The 17309-nt window shown below is 42.8% G+C and overlaps 2 protein-coding genes across 14 annotated transcripts; one reads left to right on the top strand and one right to left on the bottom strand.

The window, feature by feature from the left end:
- The first annotated feature begins 177 nt into the window (after positions 1–177).
- Positions 178–2545, top strand: LOC6530615. The gene is made up of 4 exons (XM_002091492.4): positions 178–350; positions 413–826; positions 886–1302; positions 1368–2545. The coding sequence occupies exons 1-4, from the start codon at positions 275–277 to the stop codon at positions 2030–2032; spliced, it is 1572 nt and encodes a 523-aa protein (XP_002091528.1). The 5' UTR covers positions 178–274; the 3' UTR covers positions 2033–2545.
- LOC6530617 (protein NDRG3) lies at positions 2047–17286 on the bottom strand. 13 transcript variants are annotated; one of them, XM_039372303.1, is made up of 8 exons: positions 16905–17286; positions 11714–12162; positions 9091–9186; positions 8208–8401; positions 8024–8144; positions 7278–7842; positions 7071–7155; positions 2047–3409 (listed from the first exon to the last, which is right to left on the bottom strand). In XM_039372303.1, the coding sequence occupies exons 2-8, from the start codon at positions 11932–11934 to the stop codon at positions 2955–2957; spliced, it is 1737 nt and encodes a 578-aa protein (XP_039228237.1). In that variant the 5' UTR covers positions 11935–12162; positions 16905–17286; the 3' UTR covers positions 2047–2954. The 13 variants fall into 13 exon arrangements, with proteins under 13 accessions (XP_039228237.1, XP_015051892.1, XP_015051894.1 ...); XM_015196406.2 differs by having other exon boundaries at positions 9091–9174; positions 16905–17285; XM_039372304.1 differs by lacking the exon at positions 2047–3409 and adding an exon at positions 4269–5069 and having other exon boundaries at positions 16905–17285.
- Between the last annotated feature and the right edge of the window lie 23 nt (positions 17287–17309).

Here is a 17309-nt window from a genome sequence, read left to right on the forward strand (position 1 = left end):
ATTCAAAATACATTCTAGATCAATATCATGGTTTTGTTTTTACTGCATGGATATCCTTTCTTCTTGTAGATTGTAGACTATATCTACATCATAAATTTTTTCATACATGTAATTAACATTCAAGTGGAATTATGGTACGGTCACATCGATGCCGATAACGATAGCTGCCTCAACGCGTTCTAATATCGATGACAGTCTTGTTATTGTTATGATTTGAGTAAGCAAAAATATATTTATTACTTGCATTGCGAATTTTGAGCAATAACATTTGAAAATGAGCAAATTCTCGCTCTTCAATGGCAACGATGAGCACGACCACGAGACAGAGCAGAAATACGCACACCTTATGAGTGGGTAAGCTGCGCCCTCCGATTCGATCCTTATTTATATCAATCCCGATTTTTCGTATCAGATCTGGGAAATGCGAATCAATCGGTGTCGGAAAACAGTTCTGGAAAAGCCAACCGTTGCAAGTGGACGGGCGCAGAGGTGGAGACCTTTGTGGGAATCATCCACCAACTGAAACTGCAAGCTGCACTGCGGAGGGCGAGGAGCAATGCAAAGGTGTTTCGGATGGTGTCCAGGGAAATGGCCAGACGCCACTGCCCCAAGAGTCCAAAGCATCTGAGAGCGAAGTTCCATCAGATGCGGCGTCAGTATGCAAGGGCGCGGAATGGCGGCGAGCCGTTCGAGCATTTTGAGGCGGTCCACGAACTGATGCAGGGAGAAGATGTATCTGATCTGGAGGATGAGGTGCTAGAGAGTGACACCGATGCGGAGGCCGACGAGGACCAGTCCGGTATGATCTCGGAAACCGAAGGAGACGGTAGGTGCCACTAGCGAAGCATGCATTTGACCACGAAATAATGGAACTCTACTTCGCAGATGCTTTGGATGCCTCTGGCTCTTCCATTAACATCGTTGCCCGCTGCAAGTGGGCAGAGGGCGAAGTGGACCTCCTCCTCGAACTGATCCACACTCTTGGTCTGCGGACCGCTTTGCTGCAAAAGCGCAATGCCAAGGTCTTCAAGCTGCTGGCCAAAGAGATGGCAAAACGCAACTGCCACAAGGGTGCGGAGAAGCTGCGCATCAAGTTCCAGCAGCTGCGGCGATTGTACAACAAGACCAAAAACGGCACGGGAGAAACGTTCGAACACTTTGAGGCGATGCGACTGGTCCTGGATCCCACTGATGAGGAGGCGGCCGCAGAGGCTGAAGCGGAAGCCCATCTTAGCAGCGCAAGCGATAGTGATTTTAACGACAGCGATGAGGACGACGGTGATGCATCACAGAGAAGCGGAGGTAGTGATGATAGTTTCTTTTGGTACTGCCCATTCCATACTTAATGAAATCACCTCCTTTCCTAGCGCACTTTTGGACGGACGAAGAGGTCGATTCGTTTCTACTCATTATACGGGACAATGGTTTCTTCCGCGCCTTGGATGGTTCCCGGAAGCGCAACTTCCAGACGCTGGTGCACATTTCCAACATCTTGGCTAAGCAGGCCATCAAACGGACTCCCCACCAGCTGCGCAATAAGCTGAGACTACTCTGCAAGCGTCACCGAGAGGCCAAGGAGCACGGGCTAGATAATGTACGCATTCTGCCTCGCCACTTTGAGCTCTTCGATGAACTGATTCAGGCACCGCGGGAAAACAAGAAAAGTGCTATTTCCAGGCCCATTCGCAGCAGCCAACCGTCAATTCCCAAGCCGCCAGGCAAAACAAGCGTTCCGCTGGCGAGTGACAGTGAAGACTCCAGCTCCACCTGCGATCTCTTAAGAGCGGCTGCCGATAGCGAGGACTATGAGGACGCCATACAGATGGAGGCTGAACCAACGCCCATTGAAGCACTCACTGCCATCATGGAAGGTCAAAAGCAGTTGCTTGCGCAGATCAAAACCACCAACGAGAGCTTTCTGCGGCAGCAACGCGAGCAGCAGCATCAGTTTCTGGAACAAGTATCCGATTTAATGCGTCGAGATCGCGAGGAGACCCTACGAAGGATCAGTGAAATGCTGCAACCGAAGTAGAAGAAATAGTCAGCTCAAGCTTCTAAAACTTTTATTGAATTGAATTCGAAGTTATTGCAAAAAGTTGTCATTATTTATATATATTATATGTATGTATTCTATATTCATATCGTGTGTGTGTGTTTTGTTTTTGTGACAGTGTCCTGTGTCTAGGGTTTATTCTTCATTCATTGTGAACAGAATTTTGTTTGAAGTTACTCGCAATTCGCAATTGTCTACGATTTATCTAGGGTTTTGTATAAGTATATACGTAATTTTGAGAGATTTTTTGTTTGTTATTTGATATGCTACATTGTTATTTTTGGGATTAAGTTAACAGTTGGATTTGTTTTGGGTTTTAACATTAAGCGAAAATGCTCGTTAGTTTTTAGTTTTTGTTCTTGTGTCGTCTGTATACACATATATATGTATATTGTATATATTTTGTATATTGTTCGGATTACAACAACTAAGCAAGCTCGTCATAAAATATGTGTTGCACTCCAAAAAAAAAAAACCATATAACCAATTGGGCATAGAAAACTAAACTGCAGTTGCTGATCTCAACCGATCTGGCTTGATATATATACGTGTATGTTCGTTACGTTACGCTCAGGCACAAAGTGTAAATTACAAATATCTCTCCGCATCTCGAAAACCATAGGGAAACGCAATCAATCAATCAATCAATCAATGGGTTCTCATTTGGTGGTTAATTATTGCATTCGCATTCTTTTCCTAGCGGTGTGTGAGTTGCTTGTATTACAATAACATTATTATTTTCTTTGAGTTTCTGTGGCTTTGTGTCTCTTGGAGCACGGCTGAAAGCTTCGCTTGACTTGGCTGCTGCTGCTGCATTATTTTTTTCTCAGTGTGTGGTAACAACAATAACAAGGTGTCTTTTTGGAGATTATGTGGCTCTGTGGCTCTGCGCAGTAACAATCTAAGAGCTGACCGGCTCGGGCAGTGGGTTCTCTGTGATGCGTATCTTGTTGCTCTGGGTGCCGTAGTAAAGGGTGCCCGACGTGTCCGTGGTCACGTATGCTCGGTTGCCATTTCCGGTTCCGGTTCCTGTTCCGCTGCCGCTGGCACATCCGTTTCCATTCTCCACATCCAGATCCAGATCGTCCCCATCCGCATTATTATTATCCCCCTGGACACCGGCGGTGATGCGGTTGCTGTTCGTGTTCGTGTTGGTGCAATTGATGGCCGTCTCCCGGAGGCGATTGCCCACCCGGAGGCTGAGCTGCCGCTGGCGATCCCGCTCCCTTTCCCGCTCACGCTCGCGCTCCTCCATCGCCTGCTGCTGCTGCTCCCGGAAGTTGGCAAAGAAGATGGAGGAGTAGGTGTGGTATTTAGTTCCACAGGGCGAACTCGCTGGCGTGGACAGCGGCGTTGCTGTTGCAGTTTTATAAGTGGTTGTTGTTGGTTTTTTTTGGGGGGAAGGTAGTAGTAGTTTGGCTATTGTTATTTACGTTATGTCACTTGATAACATGTAAGTTGTTGGTTCTTGTTCTTGATGGGTGTTTTTCTTTATACACTTTCTAAAAGGCTTGCCTGCTGTTTTTGAAATGTACGTGTACGTGTGGTGATGTCTGTACGTTTGCAGGGCTGCGATCAAAATAAAGTCTTCGAATCCTTGAGATACTCTTCAATTTTGAATAGAAGTTACGGCCTTACGCCCATTGTATAAATAACTATAAATATGTTAATATCATAATGATGTTAATGATCATAATTCATTTTAAATTTACTTTTATCAGTCAGTTCATCATACACTGAAAAACCATCCTAAGTCTGCTATAACTATAAAAACGACGTAAAACACACTTATTTAACGTTTATCATTATTTTAACCGCAGCTGCAAGTGTATCTGTATCTGCATGTAATGTGTGTCTGGTGCATTTTGCATGATTCGAGATGAAAGCGGCGACATTCTGCTGCTGCTGTTGTTCTATTATTATTATAATTATAATTATTATCATTATTGTTGTTTGTTGTTGTTCTAGTTGATGGACGAGATGGAGGGGGTAGGGTAGGAAGCTGGGCTGAGATATCGCGATGGTCGATGAGCGGATCGATGCGATGCGATGCGATGGCCCCCGTTGCTGGGATGGGATGTTGCTGCTGTGACGACGATGCTGCTGCTGTGGGAAAGAGACGCGACTCCCAGTGGCCAGAAGACCACTAACGCCAGATATACTCAAATGGTATATAGGTTATATATCGGAGAAGTATATCATTCTGGCCGCACCGTTACAGTTCGAAATTCACGTTGTTCGTTTATTTAGAATTCTCAAATATACAACAAAAGCTTACACTTTCAATTTTCGTTTCGTTTATCGTTTTTCTCGACTTGAGTAATGGTTAGTGTATGTAATTTGTATATAATAGCGTTGTCATGTATGTATATTTGTATAGAGTGTATCAACTTATTGCTCTCGTACATTTAAGCCGTGTTGTGTGGATGGTGAAAGCAGCCCGACTTTTAAGGCAGGTGGGAGAAAAGGGGGGTGACACAACGAAAGGCTATATGTAAAAGTACATATATGCAATGCATTTATTTATGTAGACAACAAACGAAATGGAAACTAATCACTTGCCACTTTCCACTTATTAGCTTACTAACTAAAAATCGCATTAATTACGAAACTAAACGTATTTAACATAAACAAAAGAGCAACAATAAATTTCAACGCAAATCACAGAAGTGGAGAAACCGAAGCAAGATTATTTTGCCCTTAAAAGCAAAGCTGTAAACCATTTTTTTTTATAAAGTGGTTTTTGTTCTAATTTTTGTTTGTTTTGTGGGGTGATTATCCAATTGCTATCTCTCTTTCTCACTCTGCCCCACAGAATTGGGGGGGCTGTGCCGTCGATGCTGCTGCTTCTGCCGATGCTGCTGCCACGGTCGCTGCCACTGCTGTTGCTCTCTCCATTCGCTCTCTTGGTTTTGCTCCGCCGCCGCCGTTCACTGTACAGTGAGCTCAATTTGCGTGGAACTGCTCCGGCTGACCGTTGAGATTTTGCGCGCCAACTTTTGCAGTGTGCCAACAGCTTATGGGGTTTTCGAAATTCAATGTTCAATTGTTTGTGGTTGTTGTGGTAATAGTATTCGATGTTGTCGATATTGTTGTTGTTTAATTTGTTTTCAATTTGCGTGTAAATAAATAAAACAAAATGATAGGTCAAATAAATGAAAGAGTCATTCGAAACAAAAGGCGTGTGCGAAAGGTGTGTGTGTTTTTGTGGAGGAGAAAATCAAAGAGCGTTGGAAAAGCGAAAGCGCATCAATTGCCCAGCTATCGAGGTTGCACTGTACTCAGAAGCAAATCTACGTATATGCAGGCTAGTGTAAGTCATTTTCACTATTCAGCTCTCTAAATCTTAAGGTGTCGAGGGTTAAGTCAGAAAATTAGTAAGCCAAGTTTCATTAAAAGAAAAATAAAATAAATAATAAATAGTTTTTTATATTTTAATTTGCTCGTTAAAACACCTTAAAATATCGAAAGAAACTGGACTAGCGGTGTGTGTGGGTGTGTGTGTTTTTAAGCTCTACATTGCCTATATATTTGTATATAATGTTAATTTGAATTATTTTATTAATTAATTAGCTAAATGCATTCCAACTAGATTTCGGGTTTGTTTGTTTTTTTTTCTTGCAATTTTGTTGGGTATATTACTGCTTGGTGCTCCGGGAGATCATCCTACTGAGGTTTCTCGGACACTACACAGGTCACAGGTGCGAATATGATTGTGTACAAATATACATACCATATACACGATTATTATATTTAGTTTGTTGTTGCAATTATAGAGAACGCGCAGTTGCATTAGTTTATTAGTTATTGGTTGAACATTTCGAGTTGAGGTGGATTTGGAAAACCAATTTCGAAACGAAAAGAAAATCAGTTAATCAGAGTTTGAATTCAAACAGAACGGGAAGGTCGTTTGGTGAATGCAGCAGAGACCAAGTCGATGGATTGGATTGCATAGACCATGAAATCGAATGAAGGTTTATGGAATTATGGGGTGCGGATTTTGGGATTTTTGATCGTTTGAAGTTGCAATTTCGTGTGAAAGATTTTGTTTGTATATTTTTTTTTTAGTTGGATTCATGTTGCGTGTTGTTCGTTTGTTTTTCATATAATTTTTTTTTTTATATATATATTTTTTTATTTTTTGTTTTGTATGTTGGTTTAGCAAAAACAAGCAGTTTTGGAGAAAGGAAAAAGAAATGAAAAACAAAGTAATGAACATCTTGAATATCTTTTCTTGTCGTGGATGCGAAATTGTGTATAATCTTTCGGGTCCTAACTATATGGGGAATTAGGTTTGGGTTTGAAAGTGGTTAAATATATATGTGTAAAAAGTAAACGCTTGATTTTCAACAACTTTTCGATTTATTTGGAAATACTTTGTTTGCGTACAAATACTTTGGTTTATTATTAACATATTTTTGAACGATCAATGTTAATTTTGTTTGTTTTATTTAGATTTATATCTAACCAATTTGTAAATATACAATTTTGCACAATAGTTTTTTGGTTTCGTTTCAATGCATCTCTCAAAAAGCTTTTGATTCTCAAAGATTTTCGTTTAGACTAAAATCAGGTTGGGTCTGGGTCGTTTGTGTGCTTTGTGTGTGCGTGTGGTCTCCGCAGAGAAATCAGGGGCTAAGCTAGGGGGGCATCTCCTGAGGGGAAACTGAGCTGAACTGAACCGAACTGAACTGAACTGAATCTATGGAGGGGATATCTTGCTCCAAACGGAAGGGACTTCTAGATGAAGCTGCTCAACTGAGTGCCATCCCAGTCGCCGGGTCTGAAGTACTTGACTAAGACAGTTAGGTGGTAGGTAGTTAAGTAGTAAAGGTAGTTAAGGTAGTTGCGGGTTAATAGAAGGAATAGATAGAGTGGGTACAGTAGTAGATTGAGATTGTATCAGAGATTGCTGAGGTTGTTCAGTTGTTGTAGCATTTGATGTTGCTGTAGTTCTAGTTGTTTTTGTTGCTGTGGTGGTTCTTGGTGGTGGTGTGTGCGGTGTTCTAACACTTACCGTAGCCCTCGCCCTGCAAGAAGAGCCGGAAGGCCTCGGCCAGCTTGGCCGGCTGCTCCTCCAGCACCAAAGCGCAATCGGAAATCTGTTGGTGTTAAAACAAGCTCATTAAAATCGAACGGAACTTAATTGGAATACATATATATACGGTCTGAATATAGCTCATATCCCAACCGCACATGTATGCGTGTTAAAATTTCTAAGAACCTTCATCCAGGATGAGTTTGTGGGGTCTAGACGGCCATTGAAGGTCACCGTGTCGTCCACGTGCGGCGAGAGCGAGCCCGTGATATTGATCACCGGCATCTTCAGCGTAGTGGCCGCCGTTTCACTGCCCGGAGTTCCTGGCGGAGTACGCGCCAGGTGCAGGTCGTTGCGATGGATGTACGCGTTGATCAGCATGGCCAGATTGGTCGGATTAACGCCACGCTCGAAGTGCTGCTTGTACATCTGCACCAGGTCGTGATTGCGCTCCTCGGGATTGCGTCCAAAGTGGTGCCACATCAGATAATCGATCACGCCCTGTGTCATGCCCTTGGTGCGCAAGAAGCGCGCATTAAAGCTCTGGTAGCCCCACTCGATCCAGCCCGACTGCGTGGACACGCAGTTGATCAGGCACAGGGCGCCCACCTTGTCCGGATGCGAGTGAGCGAAACGGGCCAGAATATTTGCCCCGGCGCCAACGCCGAAACCAATCACCGACTTCAGGCCAAAGTGGGATAGCACGAAAAGCAGCTGGGCGGCCAGATCATCCATGGTCGGATATACGTAACTGTAAGTGAAGAGAATAATTATTATGAATTTGGTTTGCTATTTTGGTATATTAGACGTATATTAATACGCTGTAACTATTTCTTTCAATTTGGATTATTTATAAATGTTCTATTCTTAACTATTGATATTGATATTCGGATAACTGACAAGAAATTACGCGGTAAGCAATCAATTCTTACTCCTCTGGCAAAGTGGGTGCACCCTCCTCCTGGCCGGGAGCAGTCACATGGTAAACACAGAAGTTCTCCAGCAGACCTCGCATCACTGGAAAGTTGAAGAAGCCAGCAAAGCTGGTGGCGTCTGTAATTGAAGAGTTATACGGATTAGTAATTGGCAAAACTAGTACTAGTATTAATTACTCACAGTTGAGGCCCAAATCGTGGTAGGTGATGATGGCCGGCTTGGCCGTATCGCCCTGTATGGCCACGTGGACATCGCCCTTGTCTGTGGGCACGCGTCGCTGTTCGCAGGCCTCCAGGATGGAGCCGCGTGCATTGGGGAATTGCAGCTGCACGGAGCGCAGTTCGATATCATCCATGGGATCAACGGGCATGGTGCTGTTTAAATGGATAAAAAAAAAATTGTGAGTTAGTATCATGTGGCTTTGTAATCCCTGATGCAAACTGTTTTTTGCTGGGATTTTTGAGCGGCAGTGGCAGCAGCAGCAGCAGCAGCAGCTGGGTAGCTGTTCATAGACTGGCATCCTGTGAGTTTTTGTGTCTTTGTGTCGAGGGATATGCATCCTCGTTCCGGATCTCATCTAGAGGCTAACAGGCTACTGAACTGGGGGTGTATACATATGGCAGGCATGCTATGGCTGCTCTCCTCTACTCTAGGTATGGTTTCATATGTATGCAAAACTCAAATAAATCAAAGACGTAAGTTATCGGTTAATAAACATTCGGAGAGATAGAACTATTTGGGATGCTTTTACAGGGTTTAGTTGTTAAACTCAAGTCTAGGCAAGTAAGTACTTACGAACTAATGGTTGTTTCTTAACAATACTTTTACTCGTAAATCAAAAACTATGTGAAGGGTTAATGAACAAAGAGAACAGGAAATAAATTCAAACGAAAAACTCTAAACTTGTGTGTTGTGATAGTGTTTTGGGTGTTTTCAGTGTTCTTGCATATATATCTTACATACATTCGGATGGTTCGGAAATTTTGGGGGGCCTAATTACACAATACCCTGGGAGTATCAGTATAGAATTGGTTTCGTTTTCTTTTTTTGTCATTTTGCTTACCCCAGCAGGTGTGCCTCCTCGGCAGTGTGTGTTGGAGCTGACGGCATCTTGGTGGTCAGTGTCTTACCGGATTTGTCGCGGTCTCTGAAAGAGATTCTATGAGCATGCAAGCAAAGAATAACCAAAAGGAACGCAAAAATCGAGGCAAGTTTCTGGCAGACTCTGTTCCAAATCGGCTAAAAACTTTCACCGTATATGTTTTCATATTTTCTTGTGGACTCGAAGGAAATTGGAATTGGAGTTGGATATCTTAAGAGTATATATTCACAGGACGGGCGTGAAGTAGTAGTAAAGCAGACATAGAGTAGCAGTGGAAGAAGAGCGGAGGAGTAAACTTGTTTGTTTGGCTGGATGAATGAAGCGGGGGAAATTCTCGTCAAGGTCTCGGGTTCTTTACGTAAAACGTAAGCGAATGAGTCACGCAATGTCATTCGGGGTAAATGTCGATGGATGTTAGCGATGTATGAAAATGGCTAGCGACAAACAAGTGGCGCCAGGAAAATGCGACCAGCTGGCATACTAATTTGACTTTCCTCTCCTTTACACGTCGTCTCCCCTGTAAAACAGGAAAAGCTTGGAAACTTTTGTTTACCTTCACCCTCTCCTTCTTGGGATAACAAAAACTTTTACTGCAGGGACCGAACTCAATTAGTTAATGCTGGCGGTGTGGGTGGAACACTCAGGTGAGGGATGAGAGTTCATTATCCTCACACATTATGTACACACTAATATATAGTATATATATATGAATAGTTGGGGTCATGGCCGTCTTTATTATCACCTTTAATTGGTTACGTGATTGAGCCAGAGAGGGTAATTGCATAAGCAGAAAAATGGACGTGCCGAGGGATAACTATAATTACCATAAATTCTTAAGATAAAGCTTACGAAAGGGCCTGACTAGCTCTTGAATTAGGCAACTTTCTGAGATTCGGCTTCTTAGTTTAAAGTATCATTATTATAAGTAACTACAGGCGTAAGCCTTTCATTTCCCTGTACATCCATTATTAATCTGAACAATCAATTTGTGGGACAGCACGCAAAAGACTCCGCGTGCGAGTAAATAATTGAATTGAATTGTTGAAGCACAGGCGGATTACTTGTGTTTAATCAGCTGTTTGCATACGCTTGCTGTACTTTCTTTTTCAATTTCCTCGAATCTCCAGCTTAAACCGGTACCGACCAACCAACCGGTTAGAACTGCTCGGTATCGGTTAACTCCAGGCCAGGGACCAAGTGCAATGCACTTGGCTGAAGGAATGCAAACAGAGAGTGCGATCTGAGGTCTGAAGTCGCACATTAAGTGGACCAAATCACTTACGAGCGATGCCAGTGGCTGCGGAAGTACTAATTAAGGCCACTTGAGATCGCCAGTAGTCGTGAATAATCGTGAATTGTGTACTCTAACGCGAGTATGAATAATTTCAAGAGTGACCGCAAAAATAAAAGGAATGTGGGTCGCAACCGGCAGCCAACTAAACCCAAACTAAACGCGGCGACTCAAGAGTTCAGTTTATTTTCTGAGCTCTTGTTTGCTGTGCTCTCGGGATTGTTGTATTGACAAAACTGCTGCAACTGCAAACTGCAGTTTGACCTTGGGCCATGGCTAACCAGAAACGAAGTTGAATTTCCGACAGTCTTCTCTTGGGGCCTAGACCCTTTCAAAATGCCCTACTTTTATGGATTCCATTTTAAAGTGTGTCTGTCTGATCTAATAAAGGTTTAATTAAGAAGTTCCTTTGAGCAGTAAGCTGTGTACACTTTTCGCTAGATGGTGATGCTGATGATGATGTAATTGAGACTGTGAGCTATGCGAAAGGTCTTTGATTTACATCAAATATATACAATTAGTTCTTCCTTCTGCTGGCCAAATAATTGCAATAAAATAATGCAAGGTGCCTTGGAAAATGAAGAGAATTATAACAACAACATTGGCAACAACCACAAACAATCAAAAGCAAGAAAAGCAAAAACCAAACATTTTGGGCCGACATGCAATCGCAATTAAGCTTTAGGGGTTATGGGAAGTCAGGTGGCAAAGGCAAAATCGAGCTTTGATGTTCGATGTTTAACTGAGCTACACAGAGAACACGGCATATAGATACAATCTAGTTTGTGGAAAATTAGTGATAAAGTAATCCAAAAGATTTCCGAGTAATAAATTTCAATTAAATTGCAACGGATGTGCTATTTGCTGTGGGAATTTGCTTTCAGATAAGCATTTACTGGTAAAATATTTTTAACAGATCCAAATATATCAGTTCGTAAACTTAAAGGAGGACTTTTATTAAAGACCAGTTTACAGTTTATTTTTTATACTTTTTATTTATATTCCAGATAAATGAATAAATATTTCTGCATGAATTGATCTCCAGAACTTTGTGCGTTTTGTTCTCTGTGCAGCTGCGAGTGGGTCACTCAGTGGTTAATGATTCAGTGGTGTGAGTGGTGCGTTGTTCAGTGTGGTGTGGTGTGGGGTGTCCGTGCTTAAGAGGGGGCAATAGATGTCGGGCCAAGTGGTGGTGGTGGGTGATTAAGAGTGATTGGCGGAGAGCTCACCGTCGCGTCGCCCGAAGAAAGGAGGCGGCTGGAGGTGGCAGAAATCCCGGGTGGATGGACTTACCTGGAGCCGCCGACGATGACCGGCAGGCGCTCTGAGCGGAGCAGCTCCTCGCTGTCGGTGGGCGAGGACTTGATGGCCTGGCCAATGGCCCGCTTCACGCTCGCAAAGACGGAGGGCGGGGCCGTGGGCTCTGTGGTCGACTGATAGATGGCACCGCCATTGCTATTGCCATTGCCATTGACGGCCGGCAGCGATACATAGCCGCCTTCTGACTGTGGCATGCTTTTTGCTTTTTTGATCTTTCGTTTGATTTCAGATTTATTTGTTAACCGGCTTAGTTATCTTTCGGCTTTTACTTGAATTTCGTGTTGAAGTACTTAGCCTGGTGTGCTTTGGTTTTGGTTTTGTTTTTTGTTTCTTTTCTGATAGTAAGAACTGAGTGGTTCCACAGTGCATGCAAGTGTCGGTGTGTATTGGTGCGTTTCGGTTCGAGTTTTGTATAAACAAGGCTTTTGATTCATCAGCGTCGCGGTGTGTAATGTTATAGCCGGCAGACAGACAGACAAATACAATGGGCATTTCGTTGATATTCGAATATTCATATATTTATTTTTTGGTTTTTTGTTTTTTTTGGGGGCAGCAGCAGCGCAGCAGCGGCATCACAACGTCACAAAACATAAATCACATAAGAAAACAAAGAAAATCAAATTATAATAACAAAAGCAAATAGAATGATGATGAGATTGAGTCACACAAAAGCCGGATTTGCGGGGGACCACAGTACCAAATGATTGACATTGCTAAAGAAGCAGCAAGCCACTACAGTGGGGCCTCGCTTTGACGAAGCCAACACCAAAATTCAATTAGTTACGCCTAAAGTCATACGCCAAAGCCATCAACATGTAAACTGGTTAATAAACAGCGACAAAAAGCCAGGGCCAAATAAAAATGTATTGGGAAATCCAATACCCTATTTTTGTTCTTAAATATTATAAATGCCACAACCTTATTTGTATAAGTAAATCAAAGCAACGCATTGGCATCGCATATATATTAAACATTGTCTATTCAACATCGAGTTGATAAAAATATTTAAAAATCACAAGCCACTGAGTGCACTTAAAATAAGCATAATTAATCAGAGTCTGGTGCACCTTAAAAATCTACCGAAAGTCAAGACCTGCAACCTCTATCTGCCATCATCATCCAAGCTCGACAGTGGGGCAGCACTGAGCTGGGGCTGGGGCGTCAATGCTCGTACTTGAAACAAAATATGCAGGCCAAGCCGCGAGAGAAGGGCGATGTGGGGTTGTCAGATGTGGGGATTGGGGCATAGAGAGACTGCAGCAACCACCGGACCATTCCCATCTCCTTCGTCGCCAATGTAGCACATATGCATTACATTAACCCAGTTTGGGCCAAGGGTTGAGGCCTGCTCTCCACGTGCCCTGGCTTGCAGCCAAAGTGGAACGGAGGCATGAAAATTTCACACATCCCCGGGAGGCCAAACCATGTTTTCTTCCTATTTTCATTTGTCATGTAGTTCTTTTTGTTTTATTTGTTTTTTTTTGGCACTGATTAAGTGCGTCATGCGGCTCGAATTTATCAACTAATAATCACCGGACAGCAACAAAGCATTTGCAAACGCTTCACCCACTCCAAATGCTATGACGCAGCCCCAGAATACAGATAATAATAATATATACATGTTATGTACTGGTCATTGGGTAAGTGTATAAGTTCAAGCAGCAAACAAAACAAAACTCGTTATGGCTACTACTATTTTTTGCGTCTTAGGTTTTAGAACCCAGTCAAGCCAAGCAATTTGAATTCATTTCCAAGTTGGGACCTCAGTGCGTATGATGAATCCGACTCCAGGGAAAACATACAGCAAAATGTGTGTACAAGGCGGAGGATTTTGATGCGGAGCCAGGGACGCTCTAGAGCATTATTATTCTAAGACAACGACTTGAGTATTTTATTGCTCATTTAGCTGCAATAATAACTGCATAATTAAGCCATTCAAATTGAAACTTTGGCCATAAAATCACGATGTAAAATGAACAAAGAGGCAAGTCACGACTTGAAAATGGAACGATGCTGGTTTCCTGCTATCTTATCGCGTATCTGCGATTCAACCAAGGTTCTTGACTCTCCGATATATTTAGCAACATCTCATCATTGGTTATAAAGATAAGTAAGTTAAATAGTTGGTGCAGTGAAATCGAACAAAGCCGTTCTTTTATCAATTTGTATAAGAAAGTCCAAGCTTGAATTTAGCTTTTTAAATATTACAAACTTTTTATGGCGTAGTTAACTGCTTTATTAGCCATATTTACAGCTTGGTCCAATGAAAAGTCACACCAAGCCACCATGATTTATTGCCCTAGTGTTACTCGAAAAGCCACAACACAAATGACACCGCATTTAAAGTAACCAAGTACATTGGCACTCGGAAATTCCAACGCCATCCTCCGCACTGAAAAAAGCTGTTAGTCTAGCTCAACTTTGACCTTTTGCTGCTCGATTTATGGGCGCTGATAAAGTTGCGCTTGCACTTTTCACCTCGACCACACGAAATGGTATATATAATATATATAATGGGCCTAGCGCCATATTCCGATATATGTATATAGGCGCCGATATGTAGTTATAATGTAGCTGGAATTACTACAGGGTATTGCGTGGCAAGCGATTTATCAACGGCATCTGGGCCACTTCAATTCCAATAATTGCAGCCCAGCGTGTGCCATTTATGGCGAATTATTCATAATTGCGATTGCACGTGAAGAGTGTACAGGAGCTTGAGGTGCGAGCAGTGTGGAGCCACTGAAATTAGCAATTGGCTAGAGTGGGATGGCGACAGGCGAACGACGTGCCCTGACTTTTCCCCACTCTTTCCACCCACTGGCTTTTCCGGCCGGAGCGAAAGGAGCGCACGGAATATCGACAATTTGGCAGGTCGCCCACGGCAACCGTTGGCAGGTCAACAGGCAACAACAAACCGAGCTCAAGACAACAATCTGAACTCAATCTACTGCTGAACTGTGTACTTGATTGGGATTGAATGCTACTTTGGATTTACCGACTCAAAAGCCTAAATAATTACGATTTTCCTGAGCAGCAAAGTGATTTACATAACCATTTTATGATCCTTTGAAGTGTGACAAAGAATATATTGGGAATGAAAACTCTTACTTGTTTAAACTGATTTGAGAGCTTTGTAGTTGGAGTCTTCGATTTTCTTGGCAGGTGGCTAACAACAAGTTCCTTTCTGCCTCTAAAAATACTTGCTCAACTATTGGTATTGACTGCAATTTGTCCGAGTCTTTCAAGGATATCGCCTCCGGTGGGGACAAATTTGCAAAACAGAAATTATTCAAATGTTCTTTGTGGGGGGCGGAGAGACAAGATGTTTCCACGAGGGGTGGAGGGGCGTGGCAGGGGGCAGGGGTTATGGGACACCGACAACGGCAGCAAATCACATAAAGGAAATGTCACGCTATGTCAGGCCGCAGGGCAGCAGGAAAAAAATCGTACAGCCGAAACGAACAAAATCACACGCTCAACGTCAGAGTGTTGTTGCAGGATATGGGAGAATATCAGTTGGGCGTGGGGGCGTGGCAAGGTAGTTGGCGGTGAGGCGGTGGGGCAACGGGGCTATGGGGCAGGTTGCCCTACTGTTACGTGTTTGCAATCGATTTGAAAGTTACATAAAAACAGAGCCGCAGACCAAGGGCAGAAAAGGGAAAAGGTGGCAAGGAAGTTGGTAAACACCTGAGTGGCCAACAACAGCAGCAAAAACAACTAAAACAACAACAACACCGACAGGGGCAGCAACAAGGCGCCAAAAGCAATTTGTGCGACGAACTTTTCATTGTGTTTGCTTTCTGAGTAAACTGACCTACGCATTAAACATGCAGGAAAGTTAAACATCAGATATAGATACATATATGTAGGTTCTGAACTCAGATACTCAGGAGGACGAGACGAACTACTGGCCATGGCGATGGCGCCGACAGGTTACAGTAAAGCCGTTAAAGTTGGGTCCCCACCTATTCATTTCCACACCCAAAAGCCGCTAGAAGCAATAAAATTTCAGAAAACAGCGAATAACAAATGTCTGCAGGAACAGTAAACACTGCCAATAGGTAAACCAATTAGGGTTGTCGTTAAAGATAGCAGTCAAGTCGCTTCTAATGAACAGCCCATTATTCCATTTCGCTTTGCCTTTGTTTATCTTGGAAAATTGGTCGACTATTGTCAAGAAAATGAACTGGAAGTTCATATTTTCCAAATTGGCTAGCTGCTTAAATTTCTAATATAGCTTAATTGCGATTCAAAATACAAAGGAGTATTCACAAAAGGGGAGTTGGACTTTGATTCTAAAAGATATACAAATTTTAAGTTTAATTAAACTGGGATTTTGAATGCCCGGAAAACTTGCAACCGCACTCCTTTTTCACTGACATAACTGGGTTTTCTGCAGACAGGCTTCACTGTGGCAGCTGCTGAAATGATTGCGGCGAAGTTTTCTGGAGGTCGTTTAGAGTGGAAAAGCGCCAGCTCCGAGAGAGACAGAGAGCGATAAAAAGGGAGAGAGGAGGAGGAGTGGAGGTGGAGCAAAGGGAAGGGCAGCAGGGGTCCATTACGTCAGAGCCAGAAGCCATTTGAGTTTTGTCAAAAATTAGCAGTTAGGAAATGCGAGGAAAATCCAGCGAAACCAAAGCCAAAAGACACAAAAAAGAATAACGAATAAAAACGAACATCATATAAATGGATGAATTAGTACAGATATGGCAAGCAACAAGAACAACAACGACGACAACAACATGCATACAACAACTAACTGTTAACTAAGTAAAAAGAAGAGTGCGCAAAATATACAATAGTGCTAATTGGAAAACAGATACTGGGATGCAAATGAAAAGTTTTAGATGAGGCAGTGTGTTTTCTTTTCTTTTTAATGGGGGCGAGCGCAGAGAGAGAGACAGGATAAGACAGAGAGAGAGAGAGAGAGAGGGGTAGAGTAATAGATAACTGCAACAAAACAAATGCCAGCGGTGCGAGAGGGAGGGGAAGAGAATTAGAACTGGTTAATGTTATCTTCCATACCCGCCCCTCTCTTTCTCACCTTTCCAACTGCCATTTGTTTTGTTGTCTGTTTTGCACTTGTATGTGTGTTAATTGTGCCCGCAGTGTGTGTGTGAGTAGGTGTGAGTGTGTGCGTGGTTGGATTTAAAAAACTCACCTGACGCTTTCCGTTGGGTTTTTCTTCTCTTCTTCTGTAGCCCTCAAAAATGAGATAAAAACTACTACCGCTTTTTCTCAACGCCTTCTTTTCGATTAACAAAAAGAGACCGTTGTTTTAACTGCACTGTCTATGAAAAAATCAATATTCGGTCTCGACCAACTTTTTTCTTCACCTTTTCTTTTACAACTTGTGTAATTTTAGTGCTCGTTCTGTTTCGTTCACTTATTTTCTCGCTCTCGCGCGCACGCACACACACACACACGCCCGCTGTTCGCGATTGCCAGTAATTGTCGGGGATCAATTTCTTGTAATTTCTCCAGCTGCTTTCAAGTCTTTAATTCTCGGTCTCGATGCAGCGCAAAGCAAATTTTCTAGTGATGTGAAGGCACATCGATGCATCGA

This window comes from Drosophila yakuba, chromosome 2R (assembly GCF_016746365.2).
Source record: "Drosophila yakuba strain Tai18E2 chromosome 2R, Prin_Dyak_Tai18E2_2.1, whole genome shotgun sequence".
NCBI lineage: Eukaryota > Metazoa > Arthropoda > Insecta > Diptera > Drosophilidae > Drosophila > Drosophila yakuba.

Excerpts from the sequence above, each read along its gene's own strand:
- LOC6530615 (XM_002091492.4), top strand. The coding sequence starts at position 275 with ATGAGCAAATTCTCGCTCTTCAATGGCAACGATGAGCACGACCACGAG. Across the intron at positions 827-885 it reads CTCGGAAACCGAAGGAGACG|ATGCTTTGGATGCCTCTGGC; the intron begins GTAGGTGCCACT and ends TCTACTTCGCAG. Across the intron at positions 1,303-1,367 it reads TGCATCACAGAGAAGCGGAG|CGCACTTTTGGACGGACGAA; the intron begins GTAGTGATGATA and ends CTCCTTTCCTAG.
- LOC6530617 (XM_039372303.1), bottom strand. The coding sequence starts at position 11,934 with ATGCCACAGTCAGAAGGCGGCTATGTATCGCTGCCGGCCGTCAATGGC. Across the intron at positions 8,145-8,207 it reads CCACGATTTGGGCCTCAACT|ACGCCACCAGCTTTGCTGGC; the intron begins GTGAGTAATTAA and ends CTTCAATTACAG. Across the intron at positions 7,843-8,023 it reads GCACCCACTTTGCCAGAGGA|TTACGTATATCCGACCATGG; the intron begins GTAAGAATTGAT and ends CTTCACTTACAG.